This window comes from Bos taurus, chromosome 29, assembly GCF_002263795.3.
Source record: "Bos taurus isolate L1 Dominette 01449 registration number 42190680 breed Hereford chromosome 29, ARS-UCD2.0, whole genome shotgun sequence".
In the NCBI taxonomy this organism is placed as follows: domain Eukaryota; kingdom Metazoa; phylum Chordata; class Mammalia; order Artiodactyla; family Bovidae; genus Bos; species Bos taurus.
Window position 1 is genome coordinate 36,062,599 of NC_037356.1, and position 16,479 is coordinate 36,079,077.

Consider the following 16,479-nt stretch of genomic DNA (forward strand, 5'->3'; position numbering starts at 1 on the left):
TCGTTTCCCTGCAGGGATCCTGGTAGAGCAGTTTGTTCCTGATGGGCCCCACCTCCACCTGTACCACGAGGACCACTGGGTAAAACTCATGAACTGGCAGCACAGCACCATGTACCTGTTCTTCGCAGTCTCAGGCATCATGGACATGCTGACCTATCTCATCACCCATGTCCCCCTGGGGCTGGACAGACTGGTTATGGCTCTGGCTGCCTTCAATGAAGGTAACAAGGTGGTATGGATGGAGATTTAAAGGGACTGGAGCACAACAGATCAGAAATATTGCAAACTTAGTTACTTTCCCCAGAAAATCCCACTCTCTGAACTTGAAAACCCTACACAGGACCTGATCCTGTGCCCTGGATGGTACAGATGAGAGACTCCATAAAGCAGTACAGGAAAGTATGGGATTTTTAGCCGAAGTCAGGTGGTGTCAGTGGTAAAGAACCGGGCGGCTAATGCAGGAGATGCAAAGGACACAGGTTCAATCCCTGGGTCAGGAAGATCCCCTGGAGAAGGGAATGACAACCCACTCCAGTATTCTTGCCTGGAGAATCCCATGGATGGAGGAGCCTGGCAGGCTACAGTCCATGGGGTCACAGAGTTGGACATGACTGAGCAACTTAGCACACTGGGCACAGACTCCTCCTGCCCGCCTGTGCGGCTCCTCCACACACCATCAGGCAAGGAGGTAACCCTCTAGTTAGGGGAGAAGGGCTCTGCACCTCACCCTGATGCAGCGCAGTTACTGTCTGGCCCCATCAGAAGGCCCACCAGCAGCCAGGACACAGTTCCTAGTGTAACTCATGTTAACTGGGAAAGCGCAAGCATGTCGTGATCCAACCCCATCATCTGCTTCTGTACTGCAGGAAGAACTGAATAAAGGCTGAACGAGGGTAAAACTGAATTTCAGGTATACACACACGACTTGTCACACATCGGCAACGTCTCACTGTCCTGTGTTGTACCCTACCATCTCGGTGAAGAGATGCTAAGATTCATCCTGTGCTGCTTACACACTTACACACACGACCCCCGCATCAGAGTTGCCCCCGAGCGTTACGTGAACTGGCTTCCTGAGTGCTAGAAGGTCCAGCTTTCACGCAGACGTTTCCCAACGAAGCTGAGGCCAGGAGGGGCCGCTTGGGCCTGACGGTCTCTGCTCCACGCAGGCTTCCTCTTCTATTACCACGTGCGAGACCGGCCGCCGCTGGACCAGCACATCCACTCCCTGCTGCTGTACACTGTATTTGGAGGCGCCCTCAGCCTCGCCGTGGAAGTAGTCCTTCGGGACAACATCGTGCTGGAACTCTTCCGCACCAGCCTCCTCCTCCTGCAGGGCACCTGGTTCTGGCAGGTAAACCCATGCCCCTCACCTGGTGCGAGGCAGGATGAAGCAGGTGTGCTGAGCAGGCCGGGAGGGGCAGCACTGACGCACCACGCAAAGGGGCTCGGGGCCCGCTTCTCTGCCGCCCATGACCTGTGTGACCTTAGCCAGCCACAACCTGCTGATGCACAAACAAGTGAGCAGGCTGAGGTTGTCCCTGACCAACCTTCCCAGCAGAGCTGCTAACACCGTCATCAGACTCTCCTTGCTAAACTGCTCATCTGCAACGTGGGCCCTGAAACTTTAAGCAAGGCCACACTGAACCCAGAGCTGAGAGCAATTCCCTGCACAGAGGCTGCTCGACACAAGCAGAGGGGTGGGGTGTGAGCTGTTTGAGTAACTGCAAACACTCTGGCGGGCTTGGGGGCTTCATGGGCCCAACTAACGGCAAGGCTGGCTCCCCTGTTTTATCCACCAGATTGGGTTTGTGCTGTTCCCGCCTTTTGGAGGCCCTGAATGGGACCAGAACAGTCACGACAACATCATGTTCGTCACCATGTGCTTCTGCTGGCACTACCTGGCCGCACTCTGCATCTTGGCTGCCAGCTACTCGCTGGTTTACTGGTAGGTCCTAGGAGGCAACTCGTGTCACATGTGTCCTCCTAACGAGCCCTGTCCTGGAAATGTATCACCCCACACTTTTCTTACCTCCAGTGACCACCTCTCCTAACTGAGCAGTGCAAACACCCACCACTTGATGAGGACCAGGCATATACCTACTTCTGTGCAAGGTACTCTGTGCCTGCACACGAGGGTGATGAAATCTGAGAAAACAAAGGACCTGTCTGGTCACAGAGATCCGACAGACCCAGCTTTTGAAGGCAGTTCTGGTGGGTTTCAGGCCAGAGGTTTGACAGGAGTAGCTCTGCATCAGGACTCTGTCCTGGTTCACTCGGAGCCCATGACCTAAGCGCTGGATCCAGGCACACGTGACTCTCAGGTGAGACACAACAGCAGGTGTTCACTACAGCACTGGTCTCCAGGTCATGAGAGCAGCTCTGAGTGCCAGGCACTGCCTGTGCCCTGGCACTGTGGTTACACTTAGTATATAAATCCCCTGGCTCCATGCTTCCCCTGTGAAGGATGCACGTGATGTTTGTAGCTGGGGAAACCAAGGCTTTGCAAGAGTGGGTAACTGGGCCAAGGTCACCCCAGGAGTAAACGGCAGAGCCCAAGTCTAACCACCATGCAGCTGGTCCTACCAGTTCTGTGTTGTCAGAGATGCCTCATTCTCTCCTGGCTCCTGATTTCCCTACCCAATGCACAGATGCTTCACCCAGAGAGCTGCACACACATTAAACAGCAGGCAAGCAGGCTGTGGTTCCTTTTAGTTCTACTGCACGGTCTGTGAAATGATAAACTGGGGGTCGGGGGAGACCTACGTCCAGTCTCAATTACAACACTAACCTGTAAGTACTACTGACCCTGAGGCCCTTCATCTACCAGAGTTCTGTCTATGTGGTCAGAAAGGTAGTATTTGAAAGAGAAAGAATGCTCTGAGAGCCGGTGAATGCCTCTGCACCCCTGGGTGAGGGAGTAAGTCAACTTGGGGGCTCACCCATCTGCCCTTGCTGTCCCCGTTACAGCTTCTTGACGCGGGTGAAGAGGCCGGAAGACAGGGAAGTCATTGGGATTCAGAAGCTGAGGTCGGATCACACATACCGGAAGGCCCTCCTGAGTGGCTCAGATGAGGAGTAGGGGCAGCTCCCAGTCAGCAGTGGAGGGTGGTGTGTCCTAAAGGTGCTCAGCCAGTGATCAGCGGGCCGGCTCCCTGCCTCCACCGCCGCCCTCACCGTGATCTGCTCCCAGGGTCCCACCATCTTGCTTAACCAACTAAGGTCTGTATGGGTGTGCTATCCTGTCGAGAAAAATGAAGTCAACCTTCATGTGCGTCTCAGAACAAGGAGAAATCAGACTGAAAGTTTCAGAACAGGAAGTGACCACCCGGATGAATTCAGGATACAAATCCAGAAGAATTTACTGTTTTGATAATTTAGCACCGTTTCTCTCAAATGCGGCAGGTACTTTCCTATCAGAAATCAAGTCAATGACAGAACCTTTAGAGAGAGAATTCTAATTTTTCTAAGTAAAATAATCCACAAGCTTTGGTACTTTAGGTATTACTTGTTAAGCATTTCCTAACTAATCCTAATACTCCACAGGACTGCAATACCACTCACTGCTGATAAACAATGAAGTTGGGCCAAAGTGACTTTGTACTTAACCAGGAAGCCAGTCTGGTCCGGCTTAGGACTGAACTCAGATGTTCTTATTCCTCAGAAGTACCTAATGACAGGGTTCTGAGAGAGCTCCATAATGAGGCAGAGAAAAATGTCAGGTCAAGGGAGGCTTTGAATTTAAACATAGCTGAAAGCCAAGGATAAGAATCCTGCAAATCCTGCAAAGAATGTGAATCTTGAATGAGTAACAAACTCTGGATATGCAAGTCTTAGTTCTGGATCTTTTGTTCTTTTTTAAACTTCCTTCAACAAATACTTATTAAAGATTTACTTTGCACCAGCACAGCAATGGTTGTTAAGGATTATAAAATATGTGTCCAGCATGGAATTCAGCCTAAAGGGAGCGCCATAAGCAGTTCCATGCAGGGTGACTGGTGTCCCCAGGACACGGAGGGGAGAAGGCGGGTGGGGGTGCCCTATAGAAAAGCACACCCAAGGCAGTGAGAATCCAGGGACGAACTCTGCAGTGAAGGAAACGTGGAGTTAATCAGGCTCTGTAAGAGTGGGTTAGGACAGATGTGAAAGGCCGTGTGGCCCCACAGTGCCACTCATTCGTACAGGATTTCCCAGACCTTGAAATGCACTCAGTCTCGTGAGGTTCTCACCAATGCCTGCACTCAAGAACATGGGGCCCTTCACGGAACAGGAGTAGCCTGAGGCCACAAAGTCACTAAGTCCCTAAGCCAGTCCTCAGCAAGACTCAGAGGCCAGCTCCTCTGTCCTGCATCCTCCACACTGCACACCAAGCCAGCAGAGGTCATTTGTGTGAAGCCGGATGCTCTGTGGAAGCAATGCTCTACTTATGTGACAGGCAACAAACCTCCCAGGCTGAGCCAGCAGCTTAGGGCTGAAGTCACACCTCCGGGATTAAGAACGAGCTACACTGACTGAATTCTGAGAAAAGAACCTGTGGGTCCCCTTTCAGGAATCACTTTGGTCTGCCTGCTAAGTATGAGCCCAAACGTTCACTGGGCAAGTCCTGAATGAACCAAGTTCTATTACTGGTAATTAATGTAAAACATGTTCTTTCCTCAGGGACTGGAGATGAGAAGGAAGAACCTAGTCCCAGTCTTCCTTTCACCAGGAGGGGACAAAACACTTTAGGGAATTGCAGCATTTTCTCCAAAGTGAGGGATCGAGGTGTTGAGGGTCAGACACAAATGTTAAAACTTGTTTTCACGCCCCCTGCACAGCACAGGTTGAGACACCTTCAGGGAGGTGTGTGTGATGAAGTACAAACCCATCATGATGCCCTGCACCAAATCTAGTCTCAGATACGTGGTCTGAATACTTACACCAGCCTCTGAACCAAATTCTTCTGAATTTGTTCCCCCCAAACCCCCACAATAGTTCCCATGTCTCTGTAAGACCCCTGAGGTCTGCCCGGAAGCAGCCACAGCTGGTGCCTGTGCTGGCAGTGGCACTCGAGCAGCCTGGGGGGTGGAGGGGCTGCCACCCTGGGGACCCACAGACAGGCTGGGCAGGTAGCACCAGGTCACACATTACCAGGGTTCTGAAAAAAACCTGTCTGCTAGGATGTAAATGTCTGTGGGCACCAGGGAGACGGTCAGAGTCAGGTGACTTTAGCAAATAAAGTGGGGGTGAGGGTTGAGGCTGGAAACATCATTAAATCACTTGTTAAGTAAATTCAGAAGGGGTTTATTTTAACCGGCAATAAATACCAGAGCCAGGATTCCTCAAATTACTGCCTCTTTCTCACCCAGAAACCAGGACCCGGGGTTTCCATGTGCAACGTGCTGCAGGGAGTGACACTGTGCAGACGCACCCTCCTCCACTCAGCTCAAAGGCTGTTTTCCCTCCCTGCAGGCTCCACCTCTCCCCATCACCAACCTCCACTCTGCGCCAGCCCTCAACCACCCGTCACCAATCTCCTCTCCGTGCTAGCCCTCAACCACCCGTCAAGAGCTCCATCCCGCCCCGCCCATTCACCCCTGCAATCTGGCCCCCAGGTCCACCCCTCCCGGCTCGGGGCGGCCACCAGGTCTCATCAGGACATGTCACTTCCCTGCAGGAAGGTAGCAAAGAGAGCACTTGACCTACAACCAGAAGACTGCACTCACGTCTTGGTTCTTTCTAACCTCAACTCAGACGCGGGTTCTCTCAGTTAAAAGAGGAATGACCACGCCTATCTCACAGATCTGCTTTAGGAATCAAACGTCTTTGTGTCCAGTGAGCTGCTCTAACTTTCTCTGCACCACTGCAACTTGCCTGATACTGCCCTCCAACTCCACTTCCTCACCCTGACTCCATCAAAGAATGTCACTCAACTTTCATGGGTGAGGAAAACATTCTTAATAACCTGGATACTTTCCTGAGAGACAGAAAAGCCCCATGGCTGCAGAAAAGCTTTACCACCCAACACCCACTCCAATATGAGAGGCACACATTGTTGACAACCAGTGCTTTTAATTACATTTTAAAACCACATTCTGAGCTCTGCCCATGGCTCAGTGGAGACTGAGAACCGTGAACACCCAGGAGCTAATGACAATAAACCCAGACCCACGAGGCAGCTGTGGCCACATACCCCCCGGCCCCACCATATTCTGGTGCAGAAGCAGCAAAGTTCTACTCAAGGGTCAGGTAGGAAGGTTTTTGTACTTGAAGCTGTGCAGTCCCTGTGACAACTACTGAGTTCTGCCTTCTAACTGGACGCAGCCACAGACCATACCTAAGTGAATGGGTGTGGGCTATATTCCAGTAAAACTTTATTTACAAAATCGGGTTTGCTGACTCTTGCTCTGGAGCAAAGCAAAACATATCATCTCTGAACCACAATAAAACTTGTGCTGTGAAAGCAGTTATGTGTCCTGGCTTCTGCCTACTCTGTCCAGTGGCTCTGGATGTACATGTAGACAGGCTCGACAAGGAGGACAGAGTCAGCAGGTGAAGGGTGGACCGCGGTCGAGATCCTGACTGCCCATCTTTAAGCAGAGCTGCCACACTAATTCCACTTCTGGGACCCCACATGACCTCAATGCCCACGTCTCTCCCCCACCTCATGGCCACTCTGCTAGCATGCAGCCATCAAGTCAGCCACTAACTTACTAGGGATCTTGCTGTTCTTTCACTCTCGTCAAAAAATTAAGTAAATATGACTGCAATGCAGGAGACCTGGGTTCGATCCCTGGGTCAGGAAGATCCCCTGGAAAAGGAAACGGCAACCCACTCCAGTATTCTTGCCTGGGAATTCCATGGATAGAGGAGCCTGGGCTTGCTGCAGTCCATAGGACTGCAAAGAGTTGGACACTACTGAAGCAACTTAATATGCGTTTTTTTGGGGGTGGGGGCATGTCTAAGCCCAGGTTTCTCCTTGATAGAGATGTACAACGGGTTTTTTCAAAAAATGTTACATAAAAACATCTGGACACAGAACACCGACCCAGACCACCAATCACAGACAAGACCAGGGTAAACACAACCCCTGCACAGAACGAGTCTCACTCACCATCCACACATCTGTGACATCAGCCCGTCCCCAGTGTCTCCTCTTGGGATAGCTGGGCTCATGTGACCACAGTGAGTTCACACACCCCCACCAGAGACACTTCTCCTGGACCAGACAGGACAGAGCTCGGGGGCGCAGCACACCTGGCGCAGCCCACTCCCCGCGGAGCGCAGCTGGGCAGCCAGCGTCGCACCGCTGGCCTTCCTCAGACAGACACCCACCCCGCCCGGCAGAGGTGGGTGAGGCAGCCACCCGCGCTCCTGCCCTCCCAGCCTGAAGGCCGACTGGCGTGGCATCCGGCCGCTGAATGTCTTCCTCCCTGAGAATCACTGCTGCTCGGGTGCCTGCTTAGGAGATGGGGCCGTGGTCACGACGACGGTGGAGACGGCCTTGGAGGAACCAGAGGCTGTTCCCTGCTGAAGGTGGGATGCGGGGACTGTCTGGATGCGCACCTGTGCACAGAAAGAGCGTCTGGTGGGCAGATGGCCAGCAGCCTGCAGTGAGGACGAGCGCACAGGGAAGGGAGTAGCCCGAGCCCTGAGAGGGCACTGGGCCTCACCTGTGTGGCCTGACCCTGCTGTTGGAGCTGCTGCAGCTGCTGGGCCGTGAGGAAGCTGACTGGCTTGTTGCCAGCGATGAGCTTCGCACCCGCCGGCATGGTGGTGAGGATGATGTTGCGGCCCAGCCCGCCGAGGCTGTGGGGGAGAGGCGTGAGGCCAAGCCCGGGCCAGGGGACCCCAGCACTGGACTGACGGGACACCAGCCAGAGATCCCCCCCTTCCTCCAGCTGCCACACTCCCGTGTCAGACAAAGGCCCCTGGTGCTCTGGATGAAAAGGCTCTGTGTCTACTTGGTGACCGGCCAGGGTCAGGATGGGTGCCGGGAGGTGTGTGCTCCCAGCCACAAACCCGGCCCCAGGGCAGCTGCCCAGAGACCCAGACTCCTGTCTTCACCTTCACTCTCGTCAAGTCAGAGCCACAAAGCTCTGGACCCAGGGAGGCCCTCGTTCTCTGCACCATCACACCCCAGGGCCTGACTTTGCGGGGAGGCTTCCCTAACAGCACGCCGGTCACCGCCCACTCCACCCAGTGCCTCCTGTCGGTCCCTTGCTCTGTCCCCAGAGCATGCACTACCACCCCATAGACGAGGTTAGTTCACTGTTCCTACAGCGTGAGCCTGTTGGTAGCACTGACCTCACTTTATCCCCAGCACCTGAAACAACCTGAGGTGCTCGAGACACCGTCAAGCACAATGAAGGAGCCCAGGAACCAGCCGCCTTCCCTGTGCCCTCGTGTCCAGGAGCCCCCAGCACTGCCTCCCCCACCCACCACAGCACTTACTTGGCACCCAGGTTGCCTTTGATGATGGGGGCTGTGACCACACTCTTGCCCTTCATGGGCTGGCTGATGACAGACAGCGGAACTGTGATCCGTGTAGGCAGCTTACCCTACAGAGAAACAGAATCAGGTTTATGAGAAGGAGGAGGCAAGGACCACCGTGCAGCGTCACCCAGGGGCCGGGCCGCAGGAGCCAAAGAGTCCTCTGTAGGGCCCAATGCTCCTATAGCTGGGGTCCAGGTAAGGGCTCGTGTGTTCTACCAAGGGTCATCTGTCTGTGAGCCTCCTCCTTCCTGCTGAATCAAAGCAGCCGAGGGCACCTGCCGGCATCAGGATAAAACGTGCCCCCGAGCCACAAAGGAAAGCGTGTGTTCCCTTCACGGCAGTAGAGGCTGGGTCCCAGAGGGAAGGCTCTCACTCATCCAGCACCCCGACACTTGGCACAAGGCAGCCAGGCGGAGGACCTGAGCCGGGACAGAGGCGATCAGGAGTTGTCATGGTTAGGTGCAGAGTAGGGGAGCACACAGCAGGGCACATTCCCGGGTACTGTTCCTCCCAGAGATGAGAGAGGTGAGCTGGGGACACTAATACTAAACTCACCCAAGAGAGAAGTGCACCTCACAGTTAAATGTGGGGAAGGAGCGCAAAGGGAGCTGGAGATGCCTGGCGTGTCTGGGACTTCAGGATGGTTGGGGTAGGTCACTACAGCCACCAGTTTTTAGGTGGCCTGGTTTTAACCTTTGGTTGATAAAATTTATACACGGTAAAATCTTGTGTAAACCTGACTTGAAAAAAATAACTCAAGAGGAGCAGTCAACAAGATGCAAAGAAAAGGAATCAATATTTCCTACAGGCAAACTGGTTCTACAGCAGCCAGGCACTCGGGAGGAAACCTGTCCCCCGGGCCGGACACTGATCTCCAAATGAGTCAACTATAGCCCCAGAGAAAGCACTGAACGGTGCCAGCAGGCCAGAGGACGCGGCCAGGTGGTGCCTTCAGGGAATCGACTGAGGGCTGCATGGCTGTGCTAAGAACCCGGCGCTGGGGAGACTTCAGAGCAGCACCCACCGACGGTGCGTCCCTCTGTGAGCAAGGCAACAGCTGCCTAGGCACCACCCCTCAACCTGCCTGCCCCACCCGGAGCTCTCTCCTTACAGTCACCCCGACTGATGGCCACAAGCTGGATGCCGCGGGACACACCTGTGTCAGGACTCAAGAGAAAAGTGGATCAAGTGAGCGCCGTTTCTTCGTTGCCTTAATTCTCTGATGTGAGAACCTCAACACACACCTCCTTTAAAGCCAGGCTGCACCTTAGGGCTGGGTGCCTGGCTTTCCTACCGTGTTGGTCCTGCTCTCCCCATCACTCGAGCTTTTATCCTAATCGATGAGGTTTCACTATACGGCTTACTTAGAGAAGTCAGACTGCGCTCTGTACTGTCCAGATGCACCTGCCATACAGAACAATGCCCCCTACCCAGAGGCTAAAGAATAAACACCTGCTCCCCAAAACACACCTGTTGATACAGGAATCTGGTTTACGATAAGGGCAGTATCTCAAATTAGTTGGGAAGAGACATACTACGCAACGATGCTGGAATAATGTGAAAAATGAAGGAGGAGCTTATTCAGACATGACATTCACAGAAATACATTTCAAGTGGATTTATCCATTATACTTTTTTTAAACTCTAAAAATATTTTATGAAAACAAGAGCCGACATCTTCATAACCCTGGGCTGAGGCATAAGGCAGTGAAACCTAGGAACCAGAAAATGCTGATGATCTAATCAGATAAAATACCTGCAGAGCAAAAAGGCTTCACATGCAAGGTTAAAAAATGACAGACTGAAAGAAAATATTTTCTACACATAAAAGAACTAATATGTGAAAAATATAAAGGTTGGTACGAGCTCATACAACATGAAAATACCAGAAAAACACCCCAGAAAAACAATGGCAAATATCCCATTCACCCCTGGAGAGCCCTCACCAACCTCCCCCAACAAAGGGATACCCACCCCACCAAAAACCAGGAAAAGAGAAAAAGAACCCCAGTAAGACAGGGACATAGTGATTTACAGAACAGGCTCTCACGTGCTGGTTAAGGGGTAAGGGAAACAGAAGGCTAGCTGACGCAGCGTAGGCTGGTGTGGTCTTTCTCTGAACACAGCGGGAGTGTCGAACGTTTGATGCGTACCTCCCCGGCCCACTCCTGAAACACTGTCCCGTGTTCACACAACAAACAGGCCCCGTAGCGCCGGGTATTAACAAGGGACAGCGATCTCATTAAAAGGGCACAGTCTCAGCGTACAATCTGGAACAACCCCCACGACGTACTTTTAAATGAACAAAGCAAATCACAGAACAGTATACAGACTGAGGTTTCTCATAGGAATCTTAAAATTTCGTGCATATGTATGAAAATGCTCAGAAAAAGGACTTGGAGGATAAACGGCGAAACACCACTAGTGACGAGCCTCACGAGAGGGGAACCAGAGGGTGGAAGAGAAAGCTCGCATCTACTCCACGCACCTCCGCGCTGCTTTACTGTTACGAGAACTACTGCCCGTGCCACACTTTAGTAACGTGTTTCAGAACTAAACAAGAGTCACACAGTGAATAAGCCTGTCTGGGTCAAAAGAGGAGACAGACTGGGCTTCCAGTCTACACCCCTGAAGTTACTCACAGCCTGGGACGTGGAGACAACCGCGGTGCTGACTGGGACCTGCCGCACGGCGGGGGCTCCGGTCCCGATGCTGATGGGGGCACTGGCCGCCCCAGAAGCCACAGCCACGGTCTTGGACACGGCAGCGTTCACGCTGGGCATAGACACGGCCGACGTATGAACAGTTCCAGACCCACCAGCCACTGAGGGCCCTTGCTTGGTGTGGGCTGCGACCGTGATGGTCTGGCCTGCTGTGGGGGGCATCACCCCCAGGCCCTGCACGATGCGAATGGTGGCAGCTGGTTTTGCTTCCGATGAGGCCACCGTGTTTTTCCCCTTCTGGTCGGCCACGCTCACGCCGAGCGCTGGCATCAAACGCGCTGGCTTGAGATCAGGAGTCACTTTGACCACAGTGGTCCCTGTTGGAGTGGACGACGGGGCAGTGGCCACACCGGCCTTGGCAGGGCTGTCAGTGGCATGAACGGGGTTGGATGTGACATGGAGGGTCGCCGAGATGCCTTTGCCCGTGGTACCGGCGCCCGTCCCAAAGAGGTCCTGGGTCAGTTTGACTGTGGTGACCTGGGACTTGGCCAGCGTGGCCATCATGTCTGGGGTGATGCGCAGCACCGTCTGGCCCTTGGCGTCCGTGGTGATGGAGGAGGGTGGCAGACGCAGCACGTCCTTGCCCTGGATCCGGAAGTTGGTGGCTGTGAGGGGGACGCTGCTGCCCGTCTGGGGCTTCACGCCAAGCTGCCCAGTGATTGCCACCTGCAGGGAAAGAAGAGCACTGACACACATCTTCTCCGGGCTCAACGGGTTTCAGGGGAAAGCCAGGGAACCTCCATTGCAAGAGATGTATGTTTCCTGTACTTTCCTAACTTTTTACTTTGAAAAATGGAGGACGGTCACCAAAGTAGAGAACAGCCTAACAAATTCACATACCACCAGCTTCAGAAGTCACCACGTGGCCAGGAATATCTATTTCTCCCCACTCTTCAAGGGCCCGGGTGGAGGGAGGGAGGAGTTGGAATATTTTAAAGTAAACCGATAAACATCATTTTGCTCATCAACACTTGTCCCTGGGTATCCAAGGCTGCTCCAGACCTTCACATAAAATAGCCCAGGACCAAATTTAAAAGTAACTATCTATTCTTACCTAATAACCACCTGGTAAATATTATAAGACACACTCACATTTCTCCTACTGTCTCAAAAACATCTAATTATGGCTGAGCCAACCTCCACTTTGAGGCAGCACCACACTCGGTGCTGAAGGGCTGCACCCTGGGACCAGACTGGTTTTCACACCAACGCCTACTTACCTAGAGCCAACATCCACATGCAACAGGTACGACCCTCCTAGCCGAAGAACTGTGTCTAGTGAGCCAACCCCCACCTCTGCCGGACCACTGAGTGTCACAGTGCCGCCCCCACCCTAAAGCATGCCCACCCCTGCCTCACTCCACATCCCCCTGCAGCCTAGGTCTCCGCCCTCAGCAAAAGCAAGGCTATCTATCACCGTCTCCCCTGCCTTGCCTCACATTCTATCGTGAACCCGTTCCCCAAAATCCATGACCCAGTGTGCCGGTCAAGCTCACTCACTACCCCTGTCCACTGAGTGCTCACTTCTCAGGCCTCTACACACGCCTAATGCTGGAGCTACACGGCTGCTACCCACTCCCACGTGGCTTCCCTGCTTCTGCTCTTGGCTCCAGTGTCCACGGTGCACAAGCAGGGGTTTCTTTTTAATTTATGTATCGTTAATTGAAAGAAAATTGCTTTACAGTATTATGCTGGTCTGTACATCAACATGAACCGGCCACAGTGACCTATGTTCTCTTCCACCTGAACACCCCTCCCAGCTCCCTTCCCAAACAGGAATCTCTGTAAGCGTAAAGTAGGTCAAGTCATCCCAGCCCACAGTCTTTCCACGGCTCCCGTCACATCTAAACTAAAGGCGAAGTCTGAGCTAGCTGCTGGCAGCCTCGCCTTCTAACACCTTCACGTGCTCAGGAGCGTCCAGCTGCTTTCCCGTTGCTCCCCACACACTCCTGATGGAGGCCTCTTCACGTGCCATTCCCACACCTGGGAGGCTGCGCCTGGAAAAGCACAGCACGGCGTGTGCTCTCCAGCTTCGCTCACCTTGCTCATGAGCCCCCTCCCCAGACAGGCCTTCCCTCATCAGCTGCCACCTCTGCCCATCACCCTTGACCCCCGCCCTTCCCGCTGACCGACTGTCACGGCCTTATGGAATTCACCCCGGAAGTACGTGCCTGTCCCCCAGAGCTGTGACATGTGACACTACAAGCCTCGGGACAGCAGGGACCTGGTCCATGTGATTCACCCCTTGACCCCACACCCTGCAGTGCCCGGCACACAGAGGGCACTCAAGAAACCTTCGTTTGACGAAGAAATAACTTTGCTTCATCATTAGTAGTTCCGTTTCTTCACAGTAAAATGGGAATAATCAAAGTGGCTGCCCTGCGGTGTCAGGAGAACGACAGCACTCAGCATCTACAGCACGTTCAGCACCACCCAGGCCCTGCTCTCAGCAGTCGGTGCGATTCTGCCCAAACAGTCCCTGCAGCTCCACGGTTATCCTCACGCACACACCGCTATGAAAGCACAGACACACACGTTCCGTTTCCACAAGTGGAAAATGAAATGCCAACACCACCTGTCCATCCGTTCTACAGGGTTTTAGATAAGCACATCCGTGAAAAGTTGACTCCAAATCCAAGGACTCAGCTACTAAATCCTGAATTACATGGAGAGAAACAAAAAAACCCTTTGCAGCATCTCCCAAGCTTGCACTGCCCTTGCTGGAAACTCACACTTGAATAGAAATGAACTCAGAATCAGAGGTCACAAACCACTAAGGTCTCCAACTGTCCTCTGATTCTGGACAAAGTACTCAGACCCGTGCAGAGAGGCTTCATGTACCTGCTTGATAATGTTCTGTCCTGCGACGCTCTGAAGAACAGCTGCCGTGGGGGTGCTGGGAGTGGGGCCCCCAGGAGAGCTGGTGGCAGGCTTGCTTGTGGGCTTGGCCGCCGCAGGGAGACTTGTCACCGTGAGCCCCGCCGACCCGGGTCCCGGCCGCTGCACGGTGGCCGTCGCTGTCTGCGCTTTGACTGGAACAGTGGCCATGACTGTCTAGTTCCGGGCAGGAGGCCGAGAGTTTAGACAGGAAGCCGCAGACCGGAACCCAGAAAGTCTCTAGCTGTCACCACCCAAGACGCATTCCCTTAGAAGGGTTTCTAAGCTTATAGTACCGAGCACTCACTACCCCCTGAAGTGGACAGTGTGGAGCTCTGACATGCTAGTAGAACAGCTTAACTTTCAGAAACACTTTCATATCTAACATCTCACTTTAACCATGCAAAGAGAGGGGAAACACCATACCCCTTTACAGCACAGGGGCCTGAGGCAGGAGACTCTTGTCTACAGCCCCACGATCAGTGGCCTAGAGAAGATTAGAGTCACGACAGAAAGAGCCTGACACTAACACTCATGGGCCTCATTCACATCCCACCTTCATCCACCAGGTTCCTGATGTCACAACCTGGGGTACCTCACTAAACTTCCCATAGTTCTGACTCCCGACGTGCAAACACAACTCATAACTCGGTCACTGGGCCCTAGGCATTAACTGAGCTGTTGTGATAAATGCCATCAGCAGCAGCAGTGACCCAGGTCCTGGGTCCCAACCCGGACTGCCCACCAGATTCATGAGCCCATATGTGCAGCCCGTCCCTCTTACCTGTGGCCCGCCTTTGGCCTGCGCGCCAGTGGCCGGCATGCGGATCTGCGTTCCCGCGGGCATCGGTGGAAGTGGCGGGGCTGGCCCTGCTGGCTGCGTCACGGCGGGAAGGCTGGGCGGGGCCACCACCCGCACCTGGGGGAGCCCAGCCGAGCCCGAGTGGCTCACGACACGGGCAGCAGCCTGAGAACTCGGCGGGGTCTGGCTGGATGCCGGGGACAGCATGGTTCCCAGCTGCGGCATGGTTGGTGAGGACACGAGAAGAACACTGCGAGGAGCACCCGGGGAAAGAAGACACAGCTCAGGACAGCACGCGGAAGGAGCCTGGAGGAGAAGGCCCGGCAGGACGCGGAATGCTCACCCTGACGTAGACTTGGCCGGCTCCGAGACTGTCGTGGGGCCGTTCTTGTTCACTGGCGGGACTGGTGGCGGGGAGATCGGCGTGGCAGGCAGAGCAGGCGTGGTGGGCGTCACGGGCGTGACCGGGGTGGGGGGCATGCTGGAGTCGCTGAGGCTCAGCTGGCTCTGCTCAGACGGGCCGCCGCTCAGGACCTTCACCGGACCGTCCTTGCTGCTGGACTTCTGCACGCACACGAGATGGAACGCACGCAGCGTGAGCAAAGAGGCAGGAATGGCTCAGCCGCTCTGCCGCCGTCCCACGAGGTCACTCACCACCTTGGACGGGGGCTTGGGCTTCTGCTGGAGGGCTTTCCTGGCTTTGGCCGCAGCTGCTTGGGCTTGGTGGATTCGCTCTGTGGGCAAGAGTGGGCAGCTGAGCTCAGGAAGGAGGGCGGTCTCGCTGAGAGCCAGGGCTCCGACCCCTGCACAGTGGCGTCCTGAGCGAATGCCAAGGAGGAGAAGGGTGGGGCCGGGACAGAACGTCAGGACGCCCGGGGCTAGCGGGGCACATACCAAACTCCTCCTCGCTGCGGTCCCGATGCAGGTAGATCCAGAGCTTCCGCCCGATGTCATACTTCACGCACGGGTCCTTCTCATAATGCAGCCGGTCCAGGGCGCCGCTCACCACTGTGTTCACCTGAGACCCGGGACAAGGGAAGGAAAACCACCGGCTCAGACGCCAGAGGAAACCCGGGCTGGGGGGGCGGGGCACAGCCCCCACACAGAACCTACTCCCAGTGGCTCACCTGTCACTCAGCAAAACAAGAAACCAGGAGACCAGGGGGACGGAGTTGCCCTGAAGACGGTGAGTTGAGGACCCTCAGCAGACGCTGAAGGAAAGCCTCGCCATCAGCAAGGTCACAGGGCAGCTCTGCTCACCCTTCCCCAGACAGACTCCTTTCTTCTGGGATTTTTTTTTTAGCCTTGCCACTCAGCTTGTGGGATCTTAGTTTCCCAACCAGAGACTGAACCCAGGCCCTTGGCACTGAAAGCTCAGAATCCAAACCACTGGACCGCCAGGAAATTCCTCATCAGTTTTATTAAATTTGTTATTCCAGTCTGTATTCCCTCATGTGGGCTTCCCAGGTGGTTCCAGTGGTAAAGAACCTACCTGCCAACACAGGAGACATAAGACAGGTTCAGGTTCGAACCCTGAGTTGGGAAGGTCCCCTGGAGGAGGGCATGGCAACCCACTCCAGTATTCTGGCCTGGAGAATCCCC

General features: G+C 54.3%; 2 protein-coding genes across 10 annotated transcripts in view; one reads left to right on the forward strand and one right to left on the reverse strand.

Annotated features, from left to right (window-relative positions):
• The window catches only part of TMEM45B (transmembrane protein 45B), a 28,735-nt gene extending 22,293 nt beyond the window's left edge, over positions 1-6,442 (forward strand). For 2 of the 4 annotated variants that reach the window (XM_015461218.3, XM_015461219.3), the window contains exons 3-6: positions 15-221; positions 1,170-1,354; positions 1,803-1,948; positions 5,452-6,442. In XM_015461218.3, the coding sequence (XP_015316704.1) occupies positions 15-221; positions 1,170-1,354; positions 1,803-1,948; positions 5,452-5,680 (767 nt within the window). In that variant the 3' untranslated portion in view covers positions 5,681-6,442. 4 annotated transcript variants of the gene reach the window in all.
• Positions 6,032-16,479, reverse strand: part of NFRKB (nuclear factor related to kappaB binding protein) — a 31,287-nt gene continuing 20,839 nt past the window's right edge. For 4 of the 6 annotated variants that reach the window (XM_010820976.4, XM_005226864.4, XM_002699230.6 and 1 more), the window contains exons 18-26: positions 15,772-15,895; positions 15,532-15,611; positions 15,221-15,441; positions 14,860-15,127; positions 14,040-14,252; positions 11,118-11,864; positions 8,434-8,540; positions 7,653-7,788; positions 6,032-7,545 (exon numbers count right to left, since the gene is read on the reverse strand). In XM_010820976.4, coding sequence (XP_010819278.1) covers positions 7,420-7,545; positions 7,653-7,788; positions 8,434-8,540; positions 11,118-11,864; positions 14,040-14,252; positions 14,860-15,127; positions 15,221-15,441; positions 15,532-15,611; positions 15,772-15,895 — 2,022 coding nt within the window. In that variant the 3' untranslated portion in view covers positions 6,032-7,419. The remainder of the gene's footprint in view (positions 7,546-7,652; positions 7,789-8,433; positions 8,541-11,117; positions 11,865-14,039; positions 14,253-14,859; positions 15,128-15,220; positions 15,442-15,531; positions 15,612-15,771; positions 15,896-16,479) is intronic. The other 2 variants (XM_024987643.2, XM_010820977.3) reach the window with 1 other exon arrangement.